General features: G+C 37.3%; 2 protein-coding genes across 3 annotated transcripts; both read right to left on the bottom strand.

The window, feature by feature from the left end:
• Positions 1-285: 285 nt before the first annotated feature.
• dnajc10 (DnaJ (Hsp40) homolog, subfamily C, member 10) lies at positions 286-15,492 on the bottom strand. The gene is made up of 23 exons (XM_084420224.1): positions 15,362-15,492; positions 14,337-14,627; positions 14,087-14,252; positions 13,903-13,953; positions 13,179-13,261; positions 12,938-13,069; positions 12,764-12,857; positions 10,404-10,481; positions 10,267-10,310; positions 10,039-10,170; positions 9,384-9,473; positions 9,003-9,113; positions 8,374-8,488; positions 7,154-7,281; positions 6,794-6,910; positions 5,878-5,979; positions 5,619-5,774; positions 3,886-4,019; positions 3,749-3,802; positions 2,751-2,898; positions 1,943-2,065; positions 1,732-1,842; positions 286-979 (listed from the first exon to the last, which is right to left on the bottom strand). The coding sequence occupies exons 2-23, from the start codon at positions 14,532-14,534 to the stop codon at positions 968-970; spliced, it is 2,379 nt and encodes a 792-aa protein (XP_084276350.1). The 5' UTR covers positions 14,535-14,627; positions 15,362-15,492; the 3' UTR covers positions 286-967.
• A 1,416-nt stretch (positions 15,493-16,908) lies between these two features.
• On the bottom strand, positions 16,909-20,602 carry LOC311299023 (spermine oxidase-like). Of its 2 annotated transcripts, XM_084422405.1 has the most exons (4): positions 19,925-20,602; positions 18,358-19,556; positions 18,075-18,258; positions 16,909-17,468 (listed from the first exon to the last, which is right to left on the bottom strand). In XM_084422405.1, exons 2-4 carry the CDS (start codon positions 19,536-19,538, stop codon positions 17,349-17,351), a joined length of 1,485 nt encoding a protein of 494 aa, XP_084278531.1. In that variant the 5' UTR covers positions 19,539-19,556; positions 19,925-20,602; the 3' UTR covers positions 16,909-17,348. The 2 variants fall into 2 exon arrangements, with proteins under 2 accessions (XP_084278531.1, XP_084278530.1); XM_084422404.1 differs by having other exon boundaries at positions 18,358-20,602.
• Between the last annotated feature and the right edge of the window lie 1,986 nt (positions 20,603-22,588).

Genomic DNA, 22,588 nt, shown 5'->3' with positions numbered 1-22,588 from the left:
GGGACAATATTTAGCCATTTCTCAGCAAATATTAGAAATATAGTTAATATGTGCTATACAGAATTTGTTTAATTAAACCCCTATATTGAAAAACAACATTGTAACTCAGTCAAAACAGCCAGTAACAAAATATCAGAAAGAATTATTTAACATAAACAGGGCATTGTGTCATGTTTATATAAGCTGTTGTTTCTACAAAACAATAGTGAATATCCCTCAATTCAATTCAATTTAACAGGCCTTTGAGAACTTGATGTTAAATCACTGCCTCCTAGTGGCCACCTGGAGAACATTCACACACCTTTAATGGAGAAATATCAGTCAACAAAGTAAAAAAAGGGGAGGTGTATTCTACAAAGAATCTCTTCAAACAAATATAGCTGCTAGAAACTAAAATGGTTAAAAGAAGACAGAAAGAATAAAACAGAACATATCTATCGCCAGTGTAGTGTTATGCTTTCTACAACAATTTGGTTTAACAACAAACTCCATGATAGTTCTAGAAGCACATTAAAATAAAGGTCTTCAAAAAAACACATCAGAAATACCAAGTAAAATCCAACTCTCTTAAAATTCTTTACATTTTACAAGACCGTTTAATCACAGAAATCCAACTGAAAATGGAGAAACTGAGAAAATACATCTATTGATACAGACTCTGTAAGGAAATGAAGACACTTTTTGACAGTACATTCATAGATTACAGAGGATCATAAATAATTGCACTGTGGTGACCTGTCCTTGAATCAGTAACACATTTAGAGGTGCATTTTGAATTCTGATTCCCTCCTCAAACCCTTCTTCTGAAGCAGTCGAGGTGAGGCCGCTCCTTTCTACAGTCCATTTGGCAGTCAAAAACCTCAAACAAATCTCTCGCGCTCATCAAAGTGAGTTCATGAGTGTGCGTTTTCTTCCATCACTCTCACCACGCCACATTCAACAGCTTCTGTGGATCGCAAGATGTGTCCTATAGTTCATCCTGTAGGGAAGGAAATGAAAAAGATGCTATGAATAAAAACGTTGACTTTTTTTTTTTTTTTTTTTAAGGGCTGCGCGATTAATTGTACGTTCTTTTGAAATATGATTCTGGCTTTCAACGATTATGAAAACAGGATAATCGAGATAAAATTAGCTACATTTCTGTTGGGAAAAATCAGCTTATTCATTGGATATTGGGCTTTTAATCACTTTACTTCCTGCCTAGAGGCTTGCTTCTCTGAATGGCGATTGGTCGAGCTCTCAATTGGGCGGGATTTTGTAACAAATGGCCAGATTGAAGGTGTAATACATATATCATAGTCAGTCAGTAGAAATGTGTTGTGATTTGGCATTTTAGTTGAACTCAATCAATATATTAATTTATTTGATCTCACCTTTTAAATTTTTTTTTTAATTGTTTGTCAGTATAATCATATTTAAACTTTAAAAAATATTTAAAGGAAATTCACTGTTAAAGTTTCTTTAAAAATCTTTCTCAATGCTGACTAAAATAATCGTGATTATAATTTGCCATAATTCAGCAGCCTTATTTTTATTAATAATAATAATAATAATAATAAACTGGATTGTCACAGCACAATTTTTTAGATTCAACAAGAGATTCATTTTCATTTAAGTTTCATTTTAACCTTGCGTTTTTTGTTTTTCCATGTCAAATTATTCAGTTCGGATCATAGCAAAATTATTCCTAAACCAAAAGTAGTGAGAGCCAATAGGCAGCGAGTATCTTACTTTAAGTTTGGAGGACTTTCCCTGTAACGCTAGTTGCTTGAGTCTCTGTCGGAGAACGTCTGCGATGACGGTGGCATCTTTGCTGTTAATATGCTCTCCTCCATGATCTCGCTACAAGAGTTTGGGACACAAAGATAGAGAGGTTTGAGTAGGTACAGAAATAACCCAGAGAGCACCTGAAACAATACGATGGCCAGCGCTTGTGCCGTACCCGTGTGGTGCCCAGGTGGGGGTAGAATCGGACAGTGGGGTAAGCCTTGATCCCAGCGCTCTGGCAGGTCTGGTAGTGTGCCTGGCAGTCCACTTTACCAGCTCGCACAGTTCCCTTCATCATCTGCAGACGGGGGGAATAGATGACTGATGCTTTGAATTATTCACGATCAGAGCACCTGCACTGATTGAAGCTAGTCAAGAGCCAGTGAAAATGTTCCTGTGCTGCATTTTTTAATTTTCTATTTGAGTGAAAAGTCTAAACTGAATCGGCCTTTTGCTTTAATGACTGCAGCACTGGAGCTGACATGAACAAAACCTGATGATCACGTTCTCCAGCATGATTTGAGAACAACCCAAAGACAATCTTGAGATTACACAGATACACAAAACTACAAACTAAGCAATTGCAAACTTGGTTCAGGAAGTATCTTCCCCATAGGGATTTTAAAAAAAAGAGCCATAAACCCAGCCAGCCATGTGGTGAATTACAATATTACAAACTTTGTCCATTTTTCAAATACTTTTTGCTTCAAATCAAAGACAAAGGTACAAGACGTGTACTTCAATCACATGAAGCGCTGCAAATGACAGTTTCTATATATATATATATATATATATATATATATATATATATATCATAAACTTAGTCAAACTTTAATCTTTCTTTAAAAACACAAGTATGAAGTTTGTATGTTAAGTTTTTAGAGTTTAATTGTGAAAAGAAAAGCAATCTATTTTAAATATAATTCTCACTTTGAGAGGAGGGTAAATGTTCTATATCAGATGTCTTCACAAATTAGTCTTACCCTGGCAAGAACTTCAAACTCAGGGGCAAATTGCTGGCATGGGCCACACCATGGGGCATAGAAATCCAACACCCAGTGATCCTTCCCTCCCAAAACCTTTCTCTTAAAGTCCTCAGGTGACAGATCCACTGAGGCAATAGGCAGTGAGCTACGGACAGAAGACACCATGGGTTAGAGGTTATGTAACATAGCTCTGGCTACATAGACAGCTTTCTAATAGAAATGGAACCAAAAGTGACTGGTTTGTAACTCTGTAGTTAGGCAGCAACTTTAATTCAGTAGAGTTTTACGTTAGCATGTTGCTAAGGTAATGACACAATGCACTGCGTATAACAATAGCTGAGCTAATTAAAGGTGCTCTAAGCAATGTCACACGTTTTTAGGCAGATTTTTTTTTTGTCACATACAGCAAATATCTCCTCACTATCCGCTAGCTGCCTGTCCCCTGAACACACTGTATAAAAACACGGTCTCTGTAGACAGCCCAGGCTCCTCAAACGGCAACAAAAACAAACTGGCCCAGCCTGGACCACAAAACATAACAAACAGTGTTCCAGCCAATAACCGACAAGAATGATTTGGGGGTGGGGGGGGTTAGTGCACGTACACATGAGGGGGGGTGTGGGGAGTGGAGGAGAGAGAAGCATGAAGAGGGAAGTTAGTTAGAGGAGAGATGTCCTAGACAACGACTAACGTTAGAATTATATTCTCTTGAATTTTGATACGGCCGACACACGACCAAAGAGACGACAATACAATACTTGACAAAACTTTTGAACGTCAACAAGAAGTGACGTCACCCAACATCGCTTAGAGCACCTTTAAAAAAATTGATGTTGCAAAAAACATGCTGTTATAAAAGCTACAAGCTAAAGTTGTACTGAAATTAATTTAATCAAGTATCTCGCATGCTTACCGAAAACTATTAATCAAATAGTATAAGCTGATTAAAACGCTGGCGATTTTATGGATATTTTGTGAGAATTTATTCAGCTCACCTCAAGGCCCAAGACTTGAGTGAAAAGGCATCCCGGTGCCATCCATTGTAGCTCCTGTTAACAATGGGAGAGAAACGCAGAACCTGTTGAACTGAGGTGTAATTGTAAATGAGGTAGGGAATGTAAAGTACACTCACTGGTACTGGTCTCTGCGGTTGCTGTTCTGAGGGAACAGGCGGATCTCTGGGTAAGCTCGGACACTCTCGCTCTGGCAGAACGCGTGGTCTCTCTGGCAGTCGACTGTTCCCACGTTTACAATCCCACTCAGCATCTAGAACAGACACAGCAATAGGGTAGTTATGATCATGACATTTTTGCAAGCAATTACTTGTCAAATGACTGCAATAAATTGTCTTTTTTTATTCACGTGTAAGTGTAAGCTTAAAATGGATACACCTTAAGAAAAAGTCACACGGAACTTGGAAATATTAAAAATGACTACCTTTGAGGCTTTGCAAAAACAAATATTGCACAGGTTAAAATGATATGAGTAATATTTCAAATACTAAATATTATATACAATTAAATATAAATGCTTAAAGGATAATTCCGGTATTTAGCACTTTGAGTCTCTTTTCTGGTTTGTTTTGGATGAACTAGAGTGGTGGACGCAGAAATTTTGACGATGGGTCCTGTCTCGACTTTTTGACTCGTTTAGAATCGCCTTTGACCGCTTCAGAGTGGCTGGCTACGGGCATGCACGAACATGTCCTTAAAACAACCCTTAACGTTCATTTTCAAAACTGTGCAATTCACCTGTTCTTCTTTCAAACATCTGGTCCTTGGGTCCTAATCTGTTAACCCCTAACAAGTTAAAGGTATGGCGGAGGATTTTCTTTTTCCGGGTGGGTAGTGTAAACTATTGGTCCACCTAAGTGTCAATCATTCTGGTGATATGTTTACGTAAGGCCGTCGTACGTGCTCGTCCCTTAGTTTTCGCTTTCTGCGCATGCGCACTTTCAGGTGTTTATGTGTGGTGAGCTAGAGCTCAGCCATTCATTGAAGCTCGCCGTTTCACCGGGTCCTTTGAAAATGTCTGAGGGTCGCAAGAGAAAAAGTTTGTACGAACTGTATGAGAAGAAGAGAAAGGCCTCAGAAGAGAGAAACAAGATCAGAGTGTTTTTGGGAGATTGTTTCACACGATGGCGAGCGCTGAAAACACAGGTTGGGTTTCCCACTGATGCCTCAGTCGCGAAGTTTCTACTCGACAGGTAAAGTTTGGCATGCTATTTGGAGAAAAAGTGCAAATCTTCTTTTGGAAAGTAATCTTGTATGAGCGATGCCGACAGCAACTTGTAAACAGAGCGTGCACGAGGAGAACCTCGCACACGTTTAATAGGCGTTCCCTCTCGGGAGCAGGTAGAGTGTTGCGCATGTGCATTTTTTCAAAAAGTGGAGAGGGCGGTTCTTATCTAAAATTCGGAAAGATCCTCCGCTATACCTTTAATAATAGTAAACTAGATCTCATATGAACATTCAGGATCTTAAAACTGCTTTTAAACTTAAGATGAAGGAAGACCTTTTAGTTTTTGTTTGTATTTTGAAAAAAAAAATGTTATTACCTTTTGGACAAAATCTCTGCGTCCTTTACACAGATCGTTACACAAATGAGTGAAAGTGCACCCAAAATGCTTGATTACTTTCAATGCATTTCTAGTAGTTGCATGAAATTTTGTGAAAATGTCAAAAATAAATGGCAAGTGCACAATGATTGTGGTTATCACAAATCACGATTAAATCATGGACAGTTACATTTGTGGACAAGTGCTTTAAAAGGGCTTTCACATCGAGATCATATACAACTGCAAAAAACGGTAATAAAAAGTAAAAAAATTGTAACTGCCAGTGTTATATATATGAGGACAGATACCCGTGCCATTCTCCTCCACTCAGGCAGCAGGGCCTGGCAAGGGCCACACCACGGCGCGTAGAAATCCACCATCCATGTCTCTGAGGACTTGCGTCTCTTCACCAGCTCTTGGAATGACTCTGGGGTCAAAGTCACCACTACAGGGTTCACAAGGTCCTGCAATAGACACAATCTATTTCATCTAAACATATGCGTGTATGAATTATGAATGAGAGTATGAAGAAGTGTAACCGTAATCTGTGCCTCAGCTCTTTCTCACCTCTATGAACTCCAGGATGCCGTCTGCAGAGTGGTGGCCCTCGTACTCATGAATGCTGGACTTGTTGAAGATTACAGTTGTTGGATATGCATGAATGTTGTACTGAAGAAGGGAAAGACGCAAGAGATGAGAACCGGCTGTCACCTTCATACTCAGGTAAAATAAACTTAATTATATACAATGAAAAGGTCTAAAATAATCAAATGAAATATAAACAAAGTCAAAGGCAATGCGAGGCAGGAAATCTCAGGAAGTGCAGGAAGATAGGGAGTGTTTGAAACTGGTTAAAAAAATATAACAAGAACATCAATTATAATAAAATTTAAACAAGTTATTATTACTAATTATAATTGATTATAATATATATAATTACTATTACTAATATAATCAATAACAATAATGATAATAATATTAAATTATTATAAGTTAAATATTTATGCAATTTTGTAACTTTACCGTATTAGAAACATTATTAATTTTTATAAAATGTTTAGCGATTTAGCTGCTAGTGGCACAGAAATGACAACCTTCACTTTTAAGCAGTTTGAAGAGAAAGTAACTCATAAGTCAAATGCTGTGGTTTCCTGTGGCAACGATTCAGCGGGTTTTTACGATAATTCTATAAATAGATCTGTTAACTAAGACAGGAAGCCAATGAGAATCTCTAATAGGTGTTTGGTGTTTTTAGCCAACGGCGCCTTCCAGGCAGCGAGGGGATGGGTAGGGTTAAGGTTGAGGTTAGGGTTAGCTGCCTGGAAGGAGCCATTGGGGGCTAGAAACACCATTGAACTCTCTAATAAGTGCATGCTCTGCAGGAAACCACATTATTATGCTAGAAATACTGAGCACATAAGCCATCATGCCCAATCAACTGTCAAATTCTGCAATATTTGAGCGAAGGCGAGTATCTCAGTACCATGTTGCAGAGCCCCTCGTGCACGGTACAGTCTAGAGTCCCAAACTTCAGCTGTCCAAAGAGCTGGACGGAGGCTTTTCTCAACTCGGGGAGAAGAGCTCGACATGGCGGACACCACTGTAGGACAGAATAATTACGTATAATAAAGAAGCTACATTTCAAACACAGATCCAAATGATGCTTTTAATGTATGAATTTCACACTGTGTCAGTAATGTTCACTGTGCTCGCCTCCGCAAAACCATTTCTCACCCTACTGAGTTTGATGTATCAAGGAAGTTACCATGGCAATGCAAGTATGTGCTTAGCAGAAAATCATTAGTGTTCAAATGGAGGCTTCAGCAGAGATGTAATAACTCACAGGAGCGAAGAAATCAACCAGCCAGGGCTCCTTCTCATGGCTGGGGAAGTTCTCAGGCCTGAGGGTGGTGACGTGGGCATTCACGCTCTCTTTTGCAAAGGCCACAACGTTGTAAAGGGCATCCTTACCTGGAGATTTAACACAAAGTAGAAAATATTTTAGACCAATACCAAACTAAATTTTACCAGTTTGGATGAATGTTTACAGGTTTTAATGTCTTTTTAACCCTCGGATACAGGAAATCTTTAAAAGACAGTTTTAGCCATTCAGGGAGTGTAGTTACATCCAAACCACCTTTGACCTTTACTAATAACTACATTACCGTTCACGTTTGGGGGTTCGAATTTTTTTAAAGAAATTAATACATTTATTCGGCAAGGATCAAAACTGACAGTAAAGAAATGTATGTTACAAAAAAATATATTTCAAATAAATGCTGATCTTTTGAACTTCATCAAAGAATCCTAAAAAATGTATCACCGTTTCCACAAAAATATTAAGAATCACATCGGTTTTCAACACTAATGATTTGCTGCTTAAGAAACATTTATCATCATAGTCGAATGATTTCTGAAGGATCATTTGACACTGAAGACTGGAGTAATGATGCCGAAAATTCAGCTTTGCATGGAAAAAATTACATTTTAAAATGTATATTAATCTAGAAAAAAGTTATTTTAAATTGGAATAATATTTCACAATATTAGTGAACATATAGAGATGTCTTTCAAAAATATTCAAAAAAATCTTATCCCAAAATTTTGAAAGGAAGTGTCTATAATCGTCCTCTTCATGCGCCATTGTATATTTATGACAACAAATTCAACATGACTGCTCTCTTTCTCAATATGTGTGTGTGTGTGTGTAACTCTCAAAATACAAATAAAGAGATTTGGAGTGATTATATTTTTGTTTTAATGTATAAGCAAGCATTGAAATATTTGGTAACACTTTATTTTAAGGTGTTCTTGATGTACTTACTATAGTAAATTATGCATAATTACAAGTAACTAAACCAAACCCTAACCGTAACTCTATGGTAAGTGCATGTAGTTAAGTAATATTACTTAGTACTTATTTGAGTAAGTGCAATGTAACTACAGTATGTCACCTTAAAATAAAGCGTAACCCAATATTTACTTGAATTAATGGATCAGAGGGCTAAAACACACTTGTTTTTGTTATTTAGAACCAGAATATTAAGTCTTACTAAAACTCACCATGGTAAATCTCAAAATCATGAATTCCAACCCCTTTAAAAACAGCCACACAGGGCTTCTGTATATACAGAGAAGCACACAGCTCTAAATCTGAGACGCAGTCCACCTTCCCCACCTGTGCAAACAGATGAACGCAATGAATCCAACACAACAGCACCATATACCAGAACTCATGTGACCTATGTACTGCATAAAACAACAGTAAAAACAGCAAATGTTCCTGTCACCATTTACTCGCTCATGTTGTTCTAAACCTGTACGATTTTCTGCCTCAAAAAATGAGTGAAAGCACCATGAAAGTACTATATAGTAGTCCATACGACTTACCTAAAGTTGTTCAAAGCCATACAATAGCTTTATGTGAGAAACAGACTGAATCTTAGCTTCAAAACACTAGGATTATATTGCGCATAACTCATAGAAACGACTTTTATGGTGCTTTTGGGGTCCTTTTTGCAGCTTGATATGGTAACAAGCAGCATGACCACTCTTCAAAATTACTACTTTTGTGTTTCATGGACAAAGGTCAGTCATACGGGTTTGGAACAACATTCAAGAAATCATTTCATTTTTTAAGTTAACTCTAAATAAAATCAGGAAAGTCAAGAAGAAAAAAAGAAATCAAGAACCTGTATGTTAGAGTCCTTAAGAAGAGCTTTTAGTTTTTTGTACTCATGTGTTGCCAAATTGTTGTGTCCAAAGGAGAAACTGATGAGCCATCGATGATGAGCCAATTTATGCTGAAATTACAAAATCAGGAAAAAAAAAAAAAACCCTGATCATTAGTAGGGTATCTCCCTTCTTTCATGACATTTCCAAACAGATGCACATAATTATGCCACGCAATCATATTTCATCCAGCGCGTCAGTTACTGTGTAAACAGTGATGCTGCCTGCAGGTAGTTCAGGGTGCGGTACAGGACTACGTTCAGTTCAGTGCAAACAACTCTTCTTATACAGCTTTTTTTTGTTCTTATGATCTTCATTAAAAGTCACTTGCACTCTCTTACCTCGAAGCTGCTCTTTGTAAGAACCTCCAGGTCAGGCAGATGCTCCAACACTTGTGCATATATATCTCGAGTATCCAAACTCTGGATAAACTGCAAAGTTAATAAAATCAAAATGAAACCCAGCCCATCAGATTGGCTCAATTAAGAACTACTACAACTGGACAGGATGCAATATTTAGGGTATGTTTACACAACAACAATGCAGTAAAAACAGAAATATGTTTGAAAAGGTTAGCATAGACGACCACGTTGTCAAAATGATCTCCGTTCACACGGATCCACAAAAACGACCAAAACGCTGTATTGTGCATGCCAGGTCAGTAGTTGGCGATATACTACACACCTGCGCACAGATGCATTCTTCTACTGAATACAAACAGTAAAACTACACTTTGCTGGAGAAGCGTTAATAAACCTCACTGAACACGTAATACACATGCGCGCATGATGTGACCGTTTTCACAAATTTGCGTTTTTGTAGTTTTAAACGGAGACAATAATGGTATTGTTTTCAAAAACGTGCACTTTGGAACCCGTTTTCATTTTCAGATCCCCAAAACTGTTGTCGTGTTAATGAATGGCCAAAAAGCATTAGTTTTTTTGTTTTTAGTTGAAAAGTGTCATGTAAACACCCCCTTAGAAAGAAGTTCCCTACCAATACGCTGCCTTTCTTAGCAAGGGAACTGCCAGGGGGAAAGAGGGCCGTTGTGCTAGTGGTGATCTCAAAGCTCTCACACAAATCTGCCTGTTTGGAGCAATCCATCCATCCTACATTGACCAGACCGTCCTGCAGAGAGAAACATGTTCATTCATGCTCACGAGACAACTGTTGATTGATACTTGAATTTAATCTGGTTAAACTTGATCAACGCTCAACGCTTACCAACATTCCAGCTAGCTTCCGTCTTGTCTGAGGTTCCAAACAATCTATGAAAATTTGTTTGTTTTTTTCATTTTAGTGATATTTTAAGAAAACAAGGTTTTTGCATTTTTAACCTTAAGGTTTAGTAGCTGTCTCACCCCCAGTGTCTGCACAGAAACTTATCAACCAGCCGATTCTTTCAGCAAATGCCTGATCAATCTCATTGGAAATGTTCCCTGAAAATGAAGATGAAAATTTTCAGCATAAATCAGTACAGGCAGTACAACATAATACTTAATATAAATTAATACTTTATATAAATACTTTACAACAATATATTTCACATTACTTTAATGAATATAAGAGTTTTTTTTTACATTACTGTAACAGGAATTGGGAGGAAAATAAAAATAAATTGCACAATGGAAAAAAAAAACATTTTCTTTATACATAATATAATTTCTTATTTTTTTCGTTTGAATTTGCACAAATTGCACAAAAAGGAAAAGTATTAAAGGGGTCACGACATGGATTTTTAATAAATTATTTTAATGTGTTTCATGAGGTTCACTTATAATGTTACGTTTTTTTGCACAAAAAAAACAAATATTTAAAAGTGGGAAAACTATTATTTTCAACCCTCATGATCCGTTTTTTTAAAGGAATAGTTCACCCAAAAATGAAAATTATCCCATAATTTACTCACCCTCAAGCCATCCCATCTGACTTTCTTCTTTCAGCCGAATACAATCAGAATTATATTAAATAATATCCTGACTCTTCCCAGCTTTGTACTGGCATTTAATAGCGCACAAGTTTTTGAAGCTCCAAAAAGCTCATCCATCCATCATAAAAGTAATCCATACCACTCCAGTGGGGAGCAAATGCCTTCTGAAGCAAAGCGATGGGTTATTGTAAGAAAAATATACATATTTAAAACTTGGTTTTCACAGGAGGCATCTATTCTCACCTAAGCTTAAAGGAGAAGTTCACTTTCAAAAAAACTTTTGCTGATAATTTACTCACCCCCATGTCATCCAAGATGTCCATGTCTTTCTTTCTTCAGTCGCAAAGAAATTAAGGTTTTTGATGAAAACATTCCAGGATTTCCCCCCATGTAATGGATTCTATTGGGACCCAAACGGTAGAAGGTCCAAATGACAGTTTAAGTGCAGCTTCAAAGGGCTTTAAACGATACCAGACGATGAATAAGGGTCTTATCTAGCGAAACGATCGGTCATTTCCAAAATAAATAAAAAAGTTTAAGTTTTATAAGCACAAACGCTCGCCTTGCTCTGTTCTGTGATGCGCGTTCGTGACGTCACGTAATACGCAATTACGTTGAAAAGGTCACGCTTGACGTGTTTACAAATGTGCAGGAGGAGGACCATATACACATTTTCAAATGTATTTGTGTCAGTTTATCGTTTAAAATGCCCATTTCGTGTGCGTATCCTGGGTGTTTTAATATTAAAAAGCCAAAAAGAACATTTTCTTCAGGACAGAAATTTTTCAAGCGTGACCTTTTCAACGTAATTGCGTATTACGTGACGTCACGAACGCGCATCACAGAACAGAGCAAGGCGAACATTTGTGCTTATAAAACTTAAACTTTTTTATTTATTTTGGAAATGACCGATCGTTTCGCTAGATAAGACCCTTATTCATCATCTGGTATCGTTTAAAGCCCTTTGAAGCTGCACTTAAACTGTCATTTGGACCTTCTACCGTTTGGGTCCCAATAGAATCCATTACATGGGGGGAAATCCTGGAATGTTTTCATCAAAAACCTTAATTTCTTTGCGACTGAAGAAAGAAAGACATGGACATCTTGGATGACATGGGGGTGAGTAAATTATCAGCAAAAGTTTTTTTGAAAGTGAACTTCTCCTTTAAGCTATGCCTACGTCATACGTCGGGTCAAAGGTCACCCTTCCGTCGGGATTCGACTTTCTACTGAATGCGCGTACGGCCGTTGCCAGAAGCCAGTGATTATAGTTTATAAAGTTTCAAATATGGATATTTTTCTCACAAAAACACATCGCTTCACTTCAGGAGGCCTTTATTAACCCACTGAAGAATTACTTTTTTTGCATTACTGTAACAGGAATTGGAAGGAAACATGCTTACATTTTCGTAAAAATAATAATTTTCCACATAATTGGATTCAGTGTATCCAGTGTCATTGATTATAATGGGTTCTATTTACTTTTAACACATCCAGTGTAGGCAAATGTCAGTGGCTGAATGCTATGGTGCGATGATGTATAACTATTCGTCGATGTCTTGCTCTGGAGGCAGGCATATGCAAATGTCTTTCCACAATATCTAAATGAGTCATTTTTGGAGACTGATTAAATAAATGCTTTGTTTATAATGAGGAGGATGCTTTAAAATTGCAGGATGTTTTAATGGAACAAAGACCTCTTATTTGTCAAAAGATCAAGGCAAATTTGATTTCTCATGTCATGACCCCTTCAACATACATTTATAATAATAAAAAATAAAAATAAAAGACCTTGCCATAGTTCCGTCACTTTGCTCTCCACAAACTGCATTGCAAATTTGGTGAGGCTTGATTTTGTTCTGTCGCCATAGTATTTCTCTGGATTCTGTTGGCATGATTACATTTATATTTTAGATTATACACATCTTATGTATCACATACTGATAAGAGACAGAATGTCCTCACCATTCCCGTTCTGAACACATAGAGGCTGGGGTAGCTGCTGATGCCTTTGCTACGACACAACATGCCATTATCACCGCAGTTCACGGCAGCGATCCGAATCACACCGTCCATTTCCTTAGCAAACTCCCGCCACTGTGGGGTGCGTCCACTTGTCAGTCAAATAAACCACAGTACCTAGAACAATTCTGAATTGTGTGCTCTGAGGAGGAAGTGACTAAGAGGAGAAAATAAAGTTACGCACCGTGGGGGCAAGCTCGTGACAGTGCGAGCAGCGTGGGAAATAGAAATTCACAAACCAGACCTCTCCAGAATTTACAGCTGCATCTGTGGAAAAAGACAAAACCGGTGTCACAACCCTCTGCCGTTTGCAAAAACAGGTTAGGCCTCTATTTGAATATCACAAGATCAGCTGAAGAGTTAAAAGATAAAAAAAAAAAACCTAACAAGAAATTCCCAGGTCATATCTCTCCCCAAATTCAAAATAAAAAACAAGTTTTGTATAAAGAAAATTGTCTATTTTTAGCCTTTTATTTTTATTTTAAACCAAATACCTTTCCAATTCTTCAAGTAATAAAAAAAACTCATTAATACAATGTGAAATATAAATTTTAACAGCATTTAATCTGTGCTAAATTAAATACTTTTTCTGCAATACAGTAAAAGATTATTAGTGATCTCTAGAGACTAATGACAGTCACCATTCACAATAATGAAAACTGCACAAATGAAAATATAAAGTAAATGTCTGGATGCATAATTTGAAAAACTAGGAAATGTCATGGAAATATTGTCACACTGCAGAGATTCTTAATTTTCTTTAAAAGTATAATACATTTTTTATCTTTTGATTTTGGGGTGAAATATGGATAACCTGGACATTTTTTTCATGAGATTCAGTCCAGCACACAGACGCCTTTTAATACAATATAACCGCATAATCAGCGTGATTTAAGATGATCACTTACCAAAGTCCCCTCTGTCTAATGTAGTAATTTCTGGATCATCATCATAAATTCCTGAAAAACACAACTTTTGTGGTTTTTCTCCAATGTAGAGACAAGTACGGCATATCTTCCAACACATTTACTTTTGTATTATAACACTATGAAATAACATCCACACAGAACATAACGTAGAGAACTAAATTACCAAAATCATATCTGTAATAGTTCCAGCTTTCATATCTTCCTCCTTGCTGTTCATCTTGCAGGCCCTTCTCTCCATACTTGTCGTATTTCTTCCTCAGGTCCTCGTCCTTCAACACCTCATAGGCACGATTGATCTTCAAGAAATTGTCGTGGGCCGTTTCATCATTCTAAAAAGACAATAGCAGCGTTCTCAGAGTGTCACAAGAAAGGAGGACACAGTCTGGTTGGCATGCCATAATAAAGCTACTCACAGGGTTTTTATCTGGATGCATTGTGAGAGCGAGCTTTTTGAAAGCCTGCCGAATCTCACGCGTACTGGCCTCTCTCGAGATACCTAACAGCTTGTAGTAATCTTCATCGGAGGAAATGGAAACGAAAAGCCATACTGCGATGAAGGCAAACAGCAATGACTTCCTCGAAAGTCTCAAATGATTTTGGAACGACTCCATTGTTGAAAGTTGTTGTTGTTGATGCAGATCTTCAGTGTTTCAAGGTTGGAGAACTGCTTACAGGAGTGTGATGATCATCCTGAATTGATAAGCCTTGTAAGTGAGAGTGAAGAAGAAAGAGAAAGAGAAGAGATCTCAAATGAACACGTAGCCTAGGTGTTTACAGAGGGCGGAGCCACTTTCTCATGCCATCTGAAATAATTCACATCACTCTAACCATTCTTTTACACACACACACACACACACACACACACATATATATAAATACCATAACTACATTATTAAATAAAATAATCATCGTTACTGTAATAACAAAACATGATATAGTAACGTTATATACATAATAATTAATTAAAAGCAGTTCAATATATACTTCAATGATCAATGATATATACTTGTTTACAACTTATATACATATATACTTACAGTAGTCATGAAACATATATATAAATATATAAAACGTACATTACAAACATAATGTTTTAATCGCCGTTGCCTGAAACTCATTTACAATCAGTAAAGCTTTAACGTTAGGGGTGTGTAGTGATCAGCTCTGGTTAGGTGTGCAAAGCTAAAGCTGCAAACTAGCATGAGACTAGTCGGTATAGTATAACAGTTCACATTTAGATCCATACTTAAATGGTTTTAATTCATTTTTGTGTGTTAGTGAATGCTGATGTGAGATTGCAGAAGCTGTTAGATCATCATCAGCAGGCTAGTTACCGCATTCCGGTCCTAAACTTTTGATCAAATGCCACAAGTGACTCCTCGAGATAAATGTAAGTAACATTAGCACCTGTATTCCGATACGATGTGTATAGTCTCACCTGTTCTTAAATTCTCTTTATTACTCCACCAGTTCTGCCCTAATGCATGATCTTATTCGCCGAATCACCGGTGTGACTGCAGCAGTGTGAAGCAAGCGGCCGAAAGAGAACAACTAACCCCCGGAAGTACGTAATTTTTCAAAATAAAAGATGAGCTCAATGTCAGAATCAGAAAGAGCTTTATTGCCAAGTGTGCTTGCACACACAAGGAATTTTTATTGGGACTGAAGCTTCCAGTGCACACATACAAATACTACAACAAGAAACAAAATAAGATTACAATCTAAAAGTATAAAGACACAATCAGGTTTAGTCATAATAAGATTATGAACATTACAATTATGAATGATATGAATAAATATCAACTGAGTTTACAAAGATATTGCACTAAGCAGCAGGGTATGGCACTTACAGGCATTTTGCCTTGGGAGGCATTTAACTGTTTAAGAGGGAAATGGCCTGTGGGAAGAAGCTGTTCCTGTTGCACCAATAATCCTCTCAGCAGTCCGGACTGTCTGTTGTAGTCTCCGTATGACTGATTTTGGTAGCTGAACCAAACCAGACAGTTATAGAAGTGCATATAACAGACTCAGTGACGGTTGAGCTGAGAAGAACTGTGTCAGCAGCTCCCGTGGCAGGTTGAACTTCCTCAGCTGGCGAAGGAAGTACAACCTCTGCTGGGCCTTTTCACAATGGAGTCAATGGCTGAATCCGAAATGCCCCCCCTAAATCCTCAACGTTAGTCCACTAATACAGTTCACTTGAAGGAGTGGATAACAAAACGAGTGAGTGAATTCGGACAGCCGTTGAGTGTGCATCGGCTGTACACACACTCGTTATTGTAGTGCAATGTGGGATAGAATGATAGCATTCGATAAAGTCCACTATAGTTTCGGACACCACTACAATTGTCTGTCCCCTAAAATAATACCCTATTTGAGGGTAAAGGGGGTGATTTCGGATTTAGCCGATGTGATTGTCTCACTTCAGGTCCTGAGAGATAGTGGTGCCCAGGAACCCGAATGACTCCACTACTTCCACAGTGCTTGCTCATGATGGTGAGTGGGGTAATGCTGAGGTGTTTCTCACAATCATCTCCACAGTTTTGAGCATGTTCAGCTCTAGGTTATTATGACTGCACCAGACAGCCAGTTGTTGATCTAAAGGTTTTAAGCTAAAATACTTTTAAATTAGTTTTGAAGACAACTATAAACTGTGCCTACGTGTACATTTTACAATGACTAAAATCAGAATGGGTCATTTGGAGTGGATAGTTTAGGAAAAAATAAAAATATCCCAGGATGCACCTCATGAAATTGGTTGAGAGAATTAACACAATTTAAACACAGAGCTGGAATCTAGACAAAGAAGCTCAAATATAAAGCTATTTTTTTTTAAAGAAACTTTATTGATCACAGCATATTCCCTAATCATCATATTAATCACATTTCACAGTTTTGATGACTACTATTATTCTAAACAATAATAAATAAAAGGCATCTAAGGCACTGTGGCATTGCAAAAGTCCCTCATATTGTATATTGATCTTCTTTTCTTTTTTTTTTTTTTTAGGCAATTTTAAAACAATTCAAGTGTAAATTTCCAGGATCAGGCTGCATATCACTCGAGGGCACTGTATTTGTGCTGCGGTATGTGAAGTATTTTTTAAATATTACAGTATTTACTTTAATTAAATTTTAGAAAATATTATTTAACATTGTTTGGCATGTGGGAAATAATATTTCTCCATCAGAACTACACGTACAACACGTTGGAGTTTAACAATTAACCAGACAGAGATATGCTTGGTTCAGTGATCACTTGGATGAAGGATCCGCTGTTTATCAGGCAGCCTTTGGGTCGTTTGAACACAAGACTTGTGCAAGCCTATAGGGTGTGAGAGCAAGTCTATAAAATGTTAAGCACTGATAAAATGTAATCTTCATGAAATGCTAATGTATGTTGCCCTCTCTTTGGTACTGTATGTTCAATTGGTGTAATAGCTTATGAGTCTTTCTGCTTCTCTGATGCCTGTAATGTACGCTCCATGGGTCGTAGTGTAGAAGTTCACATGTGTAGCTTCACCAGCAAACAACACCTGAAGGTGCTTCAAAAACAGAGAAAAATTAAATCATTTTGTTGATAACTTCATCACTGCTTAATTTTGGAAAATGCAATCTGCTTGCTATCTTTTACACTTTTGCAATTGACAACAGAATATGTGTAAATGAGTATTGTTATTGTTAACTGAAACTAAAGCTATAAAATTAATTTCACTTATTTACTTATTTTATTAACAGAAATAAAGTTGAAATAAAATCAAATAAAATATATATGTTAGATAAAAAAAACTTTGCCTTGGCAACTAACTGATGTAAAATAAGTTGAAGTACTAAAATTGCTCAAACTTAAACTAAAAATAAATGTATTACAAAAACTAATAAAATTGCTAAAAATAAAATTTAAACGTTTAAAATGAAAACTGAAAATATAAATATAAAAGCTAATTCAAAATATTAATAAATACAATAGTGGTATATAAACAATAGTAAAATAACACTGGCAGATACATAAGTTTGTTTGTAATAATAATGGTTATGAAAAACTTATGAGATATCAAACTCTACTTAAGGTTTTGTTCTATATAGATAACAATTAAATATATGTATATAACCTAAATAATCGAACACTTATACAAGATATTAAGAGTTACCTTCCGGCCTCTGCATTTATTTTTAGGGGGAAGAGGTGACGCTAATGCCTTGTGTGCTTTCACTCCATTGACACCATCAGGAATAAATGTGTAGGAGCCACGGACGTGGGAATCAGAACCCCATCTGGTGATCAGTGTCTTTGAGACTTCTGGCACTGACCAGCCTGTGAAAGACCTGAGCAAACTTTAAAGACAAAACAGAGTTTGTTATATATGACAGAGAGATATTTGACCATGGTAAAATGATCATACATCATATATTCCATCATTTATTTCACCATACCTCACACAGATAGCTCCGATTTCACTGTCCTGAAGATTCTCCATATACAGAGCTTCTCTACCTGTGATCCAGCCACACAGAGCCGTGGGATGACGAGCCACTGTATCAAAACCAGTGATCTTCTTGAACCACGTCTTTTTCCAGGTTTCTCCTTTAGACAGAGACTCATAAACATCTTTATCTTCAGGCCCTTCTTTCCACACAAGCTGAACCCCAGAACAGTCGTCTGGCCAGAAACGTTCCTCAAAAAACAGGAACATTTTGTCCACTATCCCAAAGCCTAGATTCTCAATTGCAGACAGCTTTGTTTCCGGTAAGGACGGTTCGAACATGGTTGTCGCTTTGTCTTTGAGAACCCCCAGAGATACGGTGACAATCACATGATCTGCCTCAAAGCTCTGTCCATTTTCACAGACGACCTTAACAGGATACCTTTGATCTTCACCACTGACCAAGTCCCATTGGATGCTCTTGACCGGTGCACTACACTGGACAGTTCCCGAAGGCAGATCTTTCAGGAGAACATCCAAGATTGCTTGATAACCACCAGGTCCCAATGTATTAAAAAATCCTCCCTCTAAAGCTGTGTAATAGCTAATCTGAGATGCAGAAAACTCATAGAGGCTAGAGCAAGCCTCATCTGTGCATTCCATTCTCTTGCACCATTCAAAAACTTGCCGGCCGTCTTCTGTCGCCGCTAAAGGAACTTCACCAAAGGCATCATCCAGATAAGCACCTAGAGATAGTTTCCTGTGCCTGCTCTTGAGTTCATTATCAAAAGCTTTGTCGGTGAGCTTGCTGAAGCACGAAGTCACCTGATCTACAACTTTTGTGGAGACCTGCTTCCCATCTTCTTTGAAAAAGTAATCTTGAGGAGTTACAGAACGAGGCTGGCACATGTTTTTGCGTGCAGAAGGTCCCTCAGATAGCAGGTTCTCCTCTTTCGCAATCTTGAACAGGGGGTTTCCTTTCTGCCCATGGATCCAGTTAGCTCCAACTTCAATTATATTCTCGCTTAACAGTTTAGTGGTGTGCACTCGACCTCCAACTCTTTCCTTTGCCTCAAGAACCAGGACATTTTTAAATCCTGCCTCCACTAACTTGGCGGCAGCAGCCAAACCTGCAAAACCTGAACCCACCACTACAACTTTGGCATTCTTTGGTCCCGAACAAGTACTCATTATTGCTGCTTTGTTGCGCTGTTTAGAGAGAGAAAAGCAGGAAATGTAGTCATAAGACCTGAAAGCAACTCTTGCTTAGCAGTAAGTAGCAAATAACAGAGAGTACAGGTATATGAGTGTAGTGCACTATGCTCTAAAGGAGTTTCCTTTATGTACCGGTGCTTAAACACCTGTAAAACCTGACCTTTGTAGTTAACTGAATCTTGAGATAAGGGACCAAACGTGTCCTACACACAAATGCCCTCTTTATGTTAAAAATGAAGACGTTCATAAAATTTTAAATACTTTAAAGGTTACATCTAAAGGAAATATGTATGCTCAGGGCATTCGTTGTTATTTTTAAATAAATTCCCTTAATTATCTCTCAAGAATCAGCGAGTCCATACAAATCTTTGTAGAGATCAGGCGGTCATGGGATATCCAATCAGATAAAGATTGCTGATTACAGATTAAATTATTGATTAAAGATTACATGCTGCATGCATGACTTATCATCTCGTTTGCACTGAAACGACATGATACTTAAAAAAAGAAGAAAAAAAAAGAAAAAGATTTGTTTCCCAGTAAAACTACATGAACGAACATTCTTGTTTTCATTATGCTTCCTTGGTAATGACAGTGTGAAGACGGCGACATTAACGCAGATGTTTTTTCAAAACGAATTTCAAATTAAATGTCTTTGTAGAAAAATAAAACATAGAACTAAATATATTTTTAAAAGGACACTTAATTGGTCCAACCCCCAAACAAACAAACAAAAATAAATTAATAAAATATTCATGACACATTTCCCCCACCCCCGGATGAAATACAGATTCTACAACATCTCTGCTCATGCAGAAGATGGCGCTAGTCAACTATTCTTTTTGGCCACTTGTGCGTCCTGGGGTAAAGTGGCTTCGCCCAAACTTAAGATCAACTGTTTATGAAAATGACCTATATCAAAAACCTCCGAACCATATAGGCTACAACTCAAGCAGATTAGCTAACAAAAACGAGTAGCCTAATAATCGAAGAAAAATATCCTTCACCAAATAATAATAATAACACGACAGGGTATCGCTTATATCCACCTCATTCACATCGCCCTCTACAGTTTACTGCAGCTATTGCAATCATCTCAAGGTTTGTATTGTGTCTGTCTCTGCAGTCTGCACTGTCTGGTATGATTTGCTGGTTTTAGAGAGGTTTTGGAGACCAGCAAACTATAGCATAGGCCTTTTCTACCAGTTAGGATGACTAGCTTGAACATCTTTACAGAGTAACTATAGGCTGCCATTATTTGACTACCATTATCAAGCTTTTTTATCTCTATGAACTGTGATGGATGCATACAGGTATGTATATTTCAGTTTGGAATGGATGCTTCCATTGTGATTATACTGTCTGGGTTTACAAAAGTTTATCAAATTAACAGCATTTGGAAACAAAGTTTGACTGTGATAGCAAGGCAAGGCAAAGCAAGTTTATTTCTAGAGCATATTTCATACACAATGGTAATTTAAAGTGCTTTACATAGAAAAGGATTTAAAATAATGATAAAATGATCACAACAGATGCATTAGAAAAAAGATATATCTTATAATAGTATATAGCCTATTTTATAGCCTATATGATCCATACTATGGTCAATCCAAAGTGGTTTGGATAGTGGAACATCAAATGAGACTGAAAGAGGTGAAGAATATGAAAAATACAAAATGAGATTTGCTAATCACCTTTTTGATTGGGCTTATGTCCACTTCCCCAAGCTGAAAGAGAAGGCACATTTTGTCCTGTGTCATATTTGAGTCAGTCCCATCAACATGTACGGACCGAGTGCCACATATGGATCTATGTTGTCTGCAGAACACAATCTGGTGAGATACCAACCTCTGGACATTGCCAAGATCTTGATCACACCCATCAAGAACCTCTACCTGTCAGGTAATATTCCAAGTTTGAGTGTTAAGACATTAGATGAGCACAGCTATGTAGGAAATCAGCTGTCATTATTCAGAAATATTGGACTGCTTAATGCGGTGATAGACCAGTTATTCAGAGAGCCTTACAATAATATTGCATATTTAATAGTGCATCAAAGGATTTAGACAGTCCCATGGTCTGTGTAATGTATTTATACATGTCTTTTCTTGTGTTTCATCTCAGGGCAATGTTTTTTTCTGCTGGTTACCCTGGTGCTTTACATGATGGTCTTCTCTGTGCTTCAAGTGTTGTACATTGTCTGTACATTGACCTTCTGCTCCTCTAAAAGAATCTGAAGAAGGCGGTCAAGACATTAGAGTGAGAAACTGTGAAGTGAGTGGTTAGTGGTTACACAGACAGCATATGTTCACATTCATGGCAAAATTCAAACGGGACCAGAAAATAATTATTTTCTCACATTCACTTGCATTGACGATTTTTCAACCTAGAGGTCCACTTGGGGTTTTATGGATGGGCGGGACTTACCAGCTCTATACACAACGTGACAACATCAACATCAGTTGAGGGCTGCAACTTCACTTTTAAATGTCAATATCCTGGCTGGACTACTGTTGTCAGTGATATAAGTATTTGAAATGAACATGATTTCTTAATGTCTAGTGACATATCAGGGCCATTTTATGATTAATTAAAATACGTTTCTTACATACGGTTCCTTTAAGCCTTCCGAGACTAATTAATTATCTGCTATTTCATATCACCAGAACACAAAAGCAAGTCTACATATGCATAGGCCTGGGCGAAATAGGGTGCAACAGGGATAAAGGCACACCCAATGAAAAATTTGCTTTTCTGTACTTCCATAGTGTATGATAGCAGAACATTTTTTTTTTTTATTGAACACTGATGTAGCAACAGATTTTATGTGAAAATAAATGATAAAAGTGCTTTATTTTGTTTAAAAATCTTATAAGTGTATGAGGTGGCGAGGTGGGCCTTTTAGCCCGCACACGGGGTAAAACCAGCATGGGGCAAAGAGCAAAGTATTGATAAAAATACTTTGGCTAAAATATGTTTTTAATAATGTCTAAGCTAATACTTTCTTTAGCAAAGTTTGTACTATT

This window comes from Rutilus rutilus (assembly GCF_951802725.1).
Source record: "Rutilus rutilus genome assembly, chromosome: 10".
Lineage (NCBI taxonomy): Eukaryota > Metazoa > Chordata > Actinopteri > Cypriniformes > Leuciscidae > Rutilus > Rutilus rutilus.
This window is presented reverse-complemented; position numbering and strand designations above follow the sequence as displayed.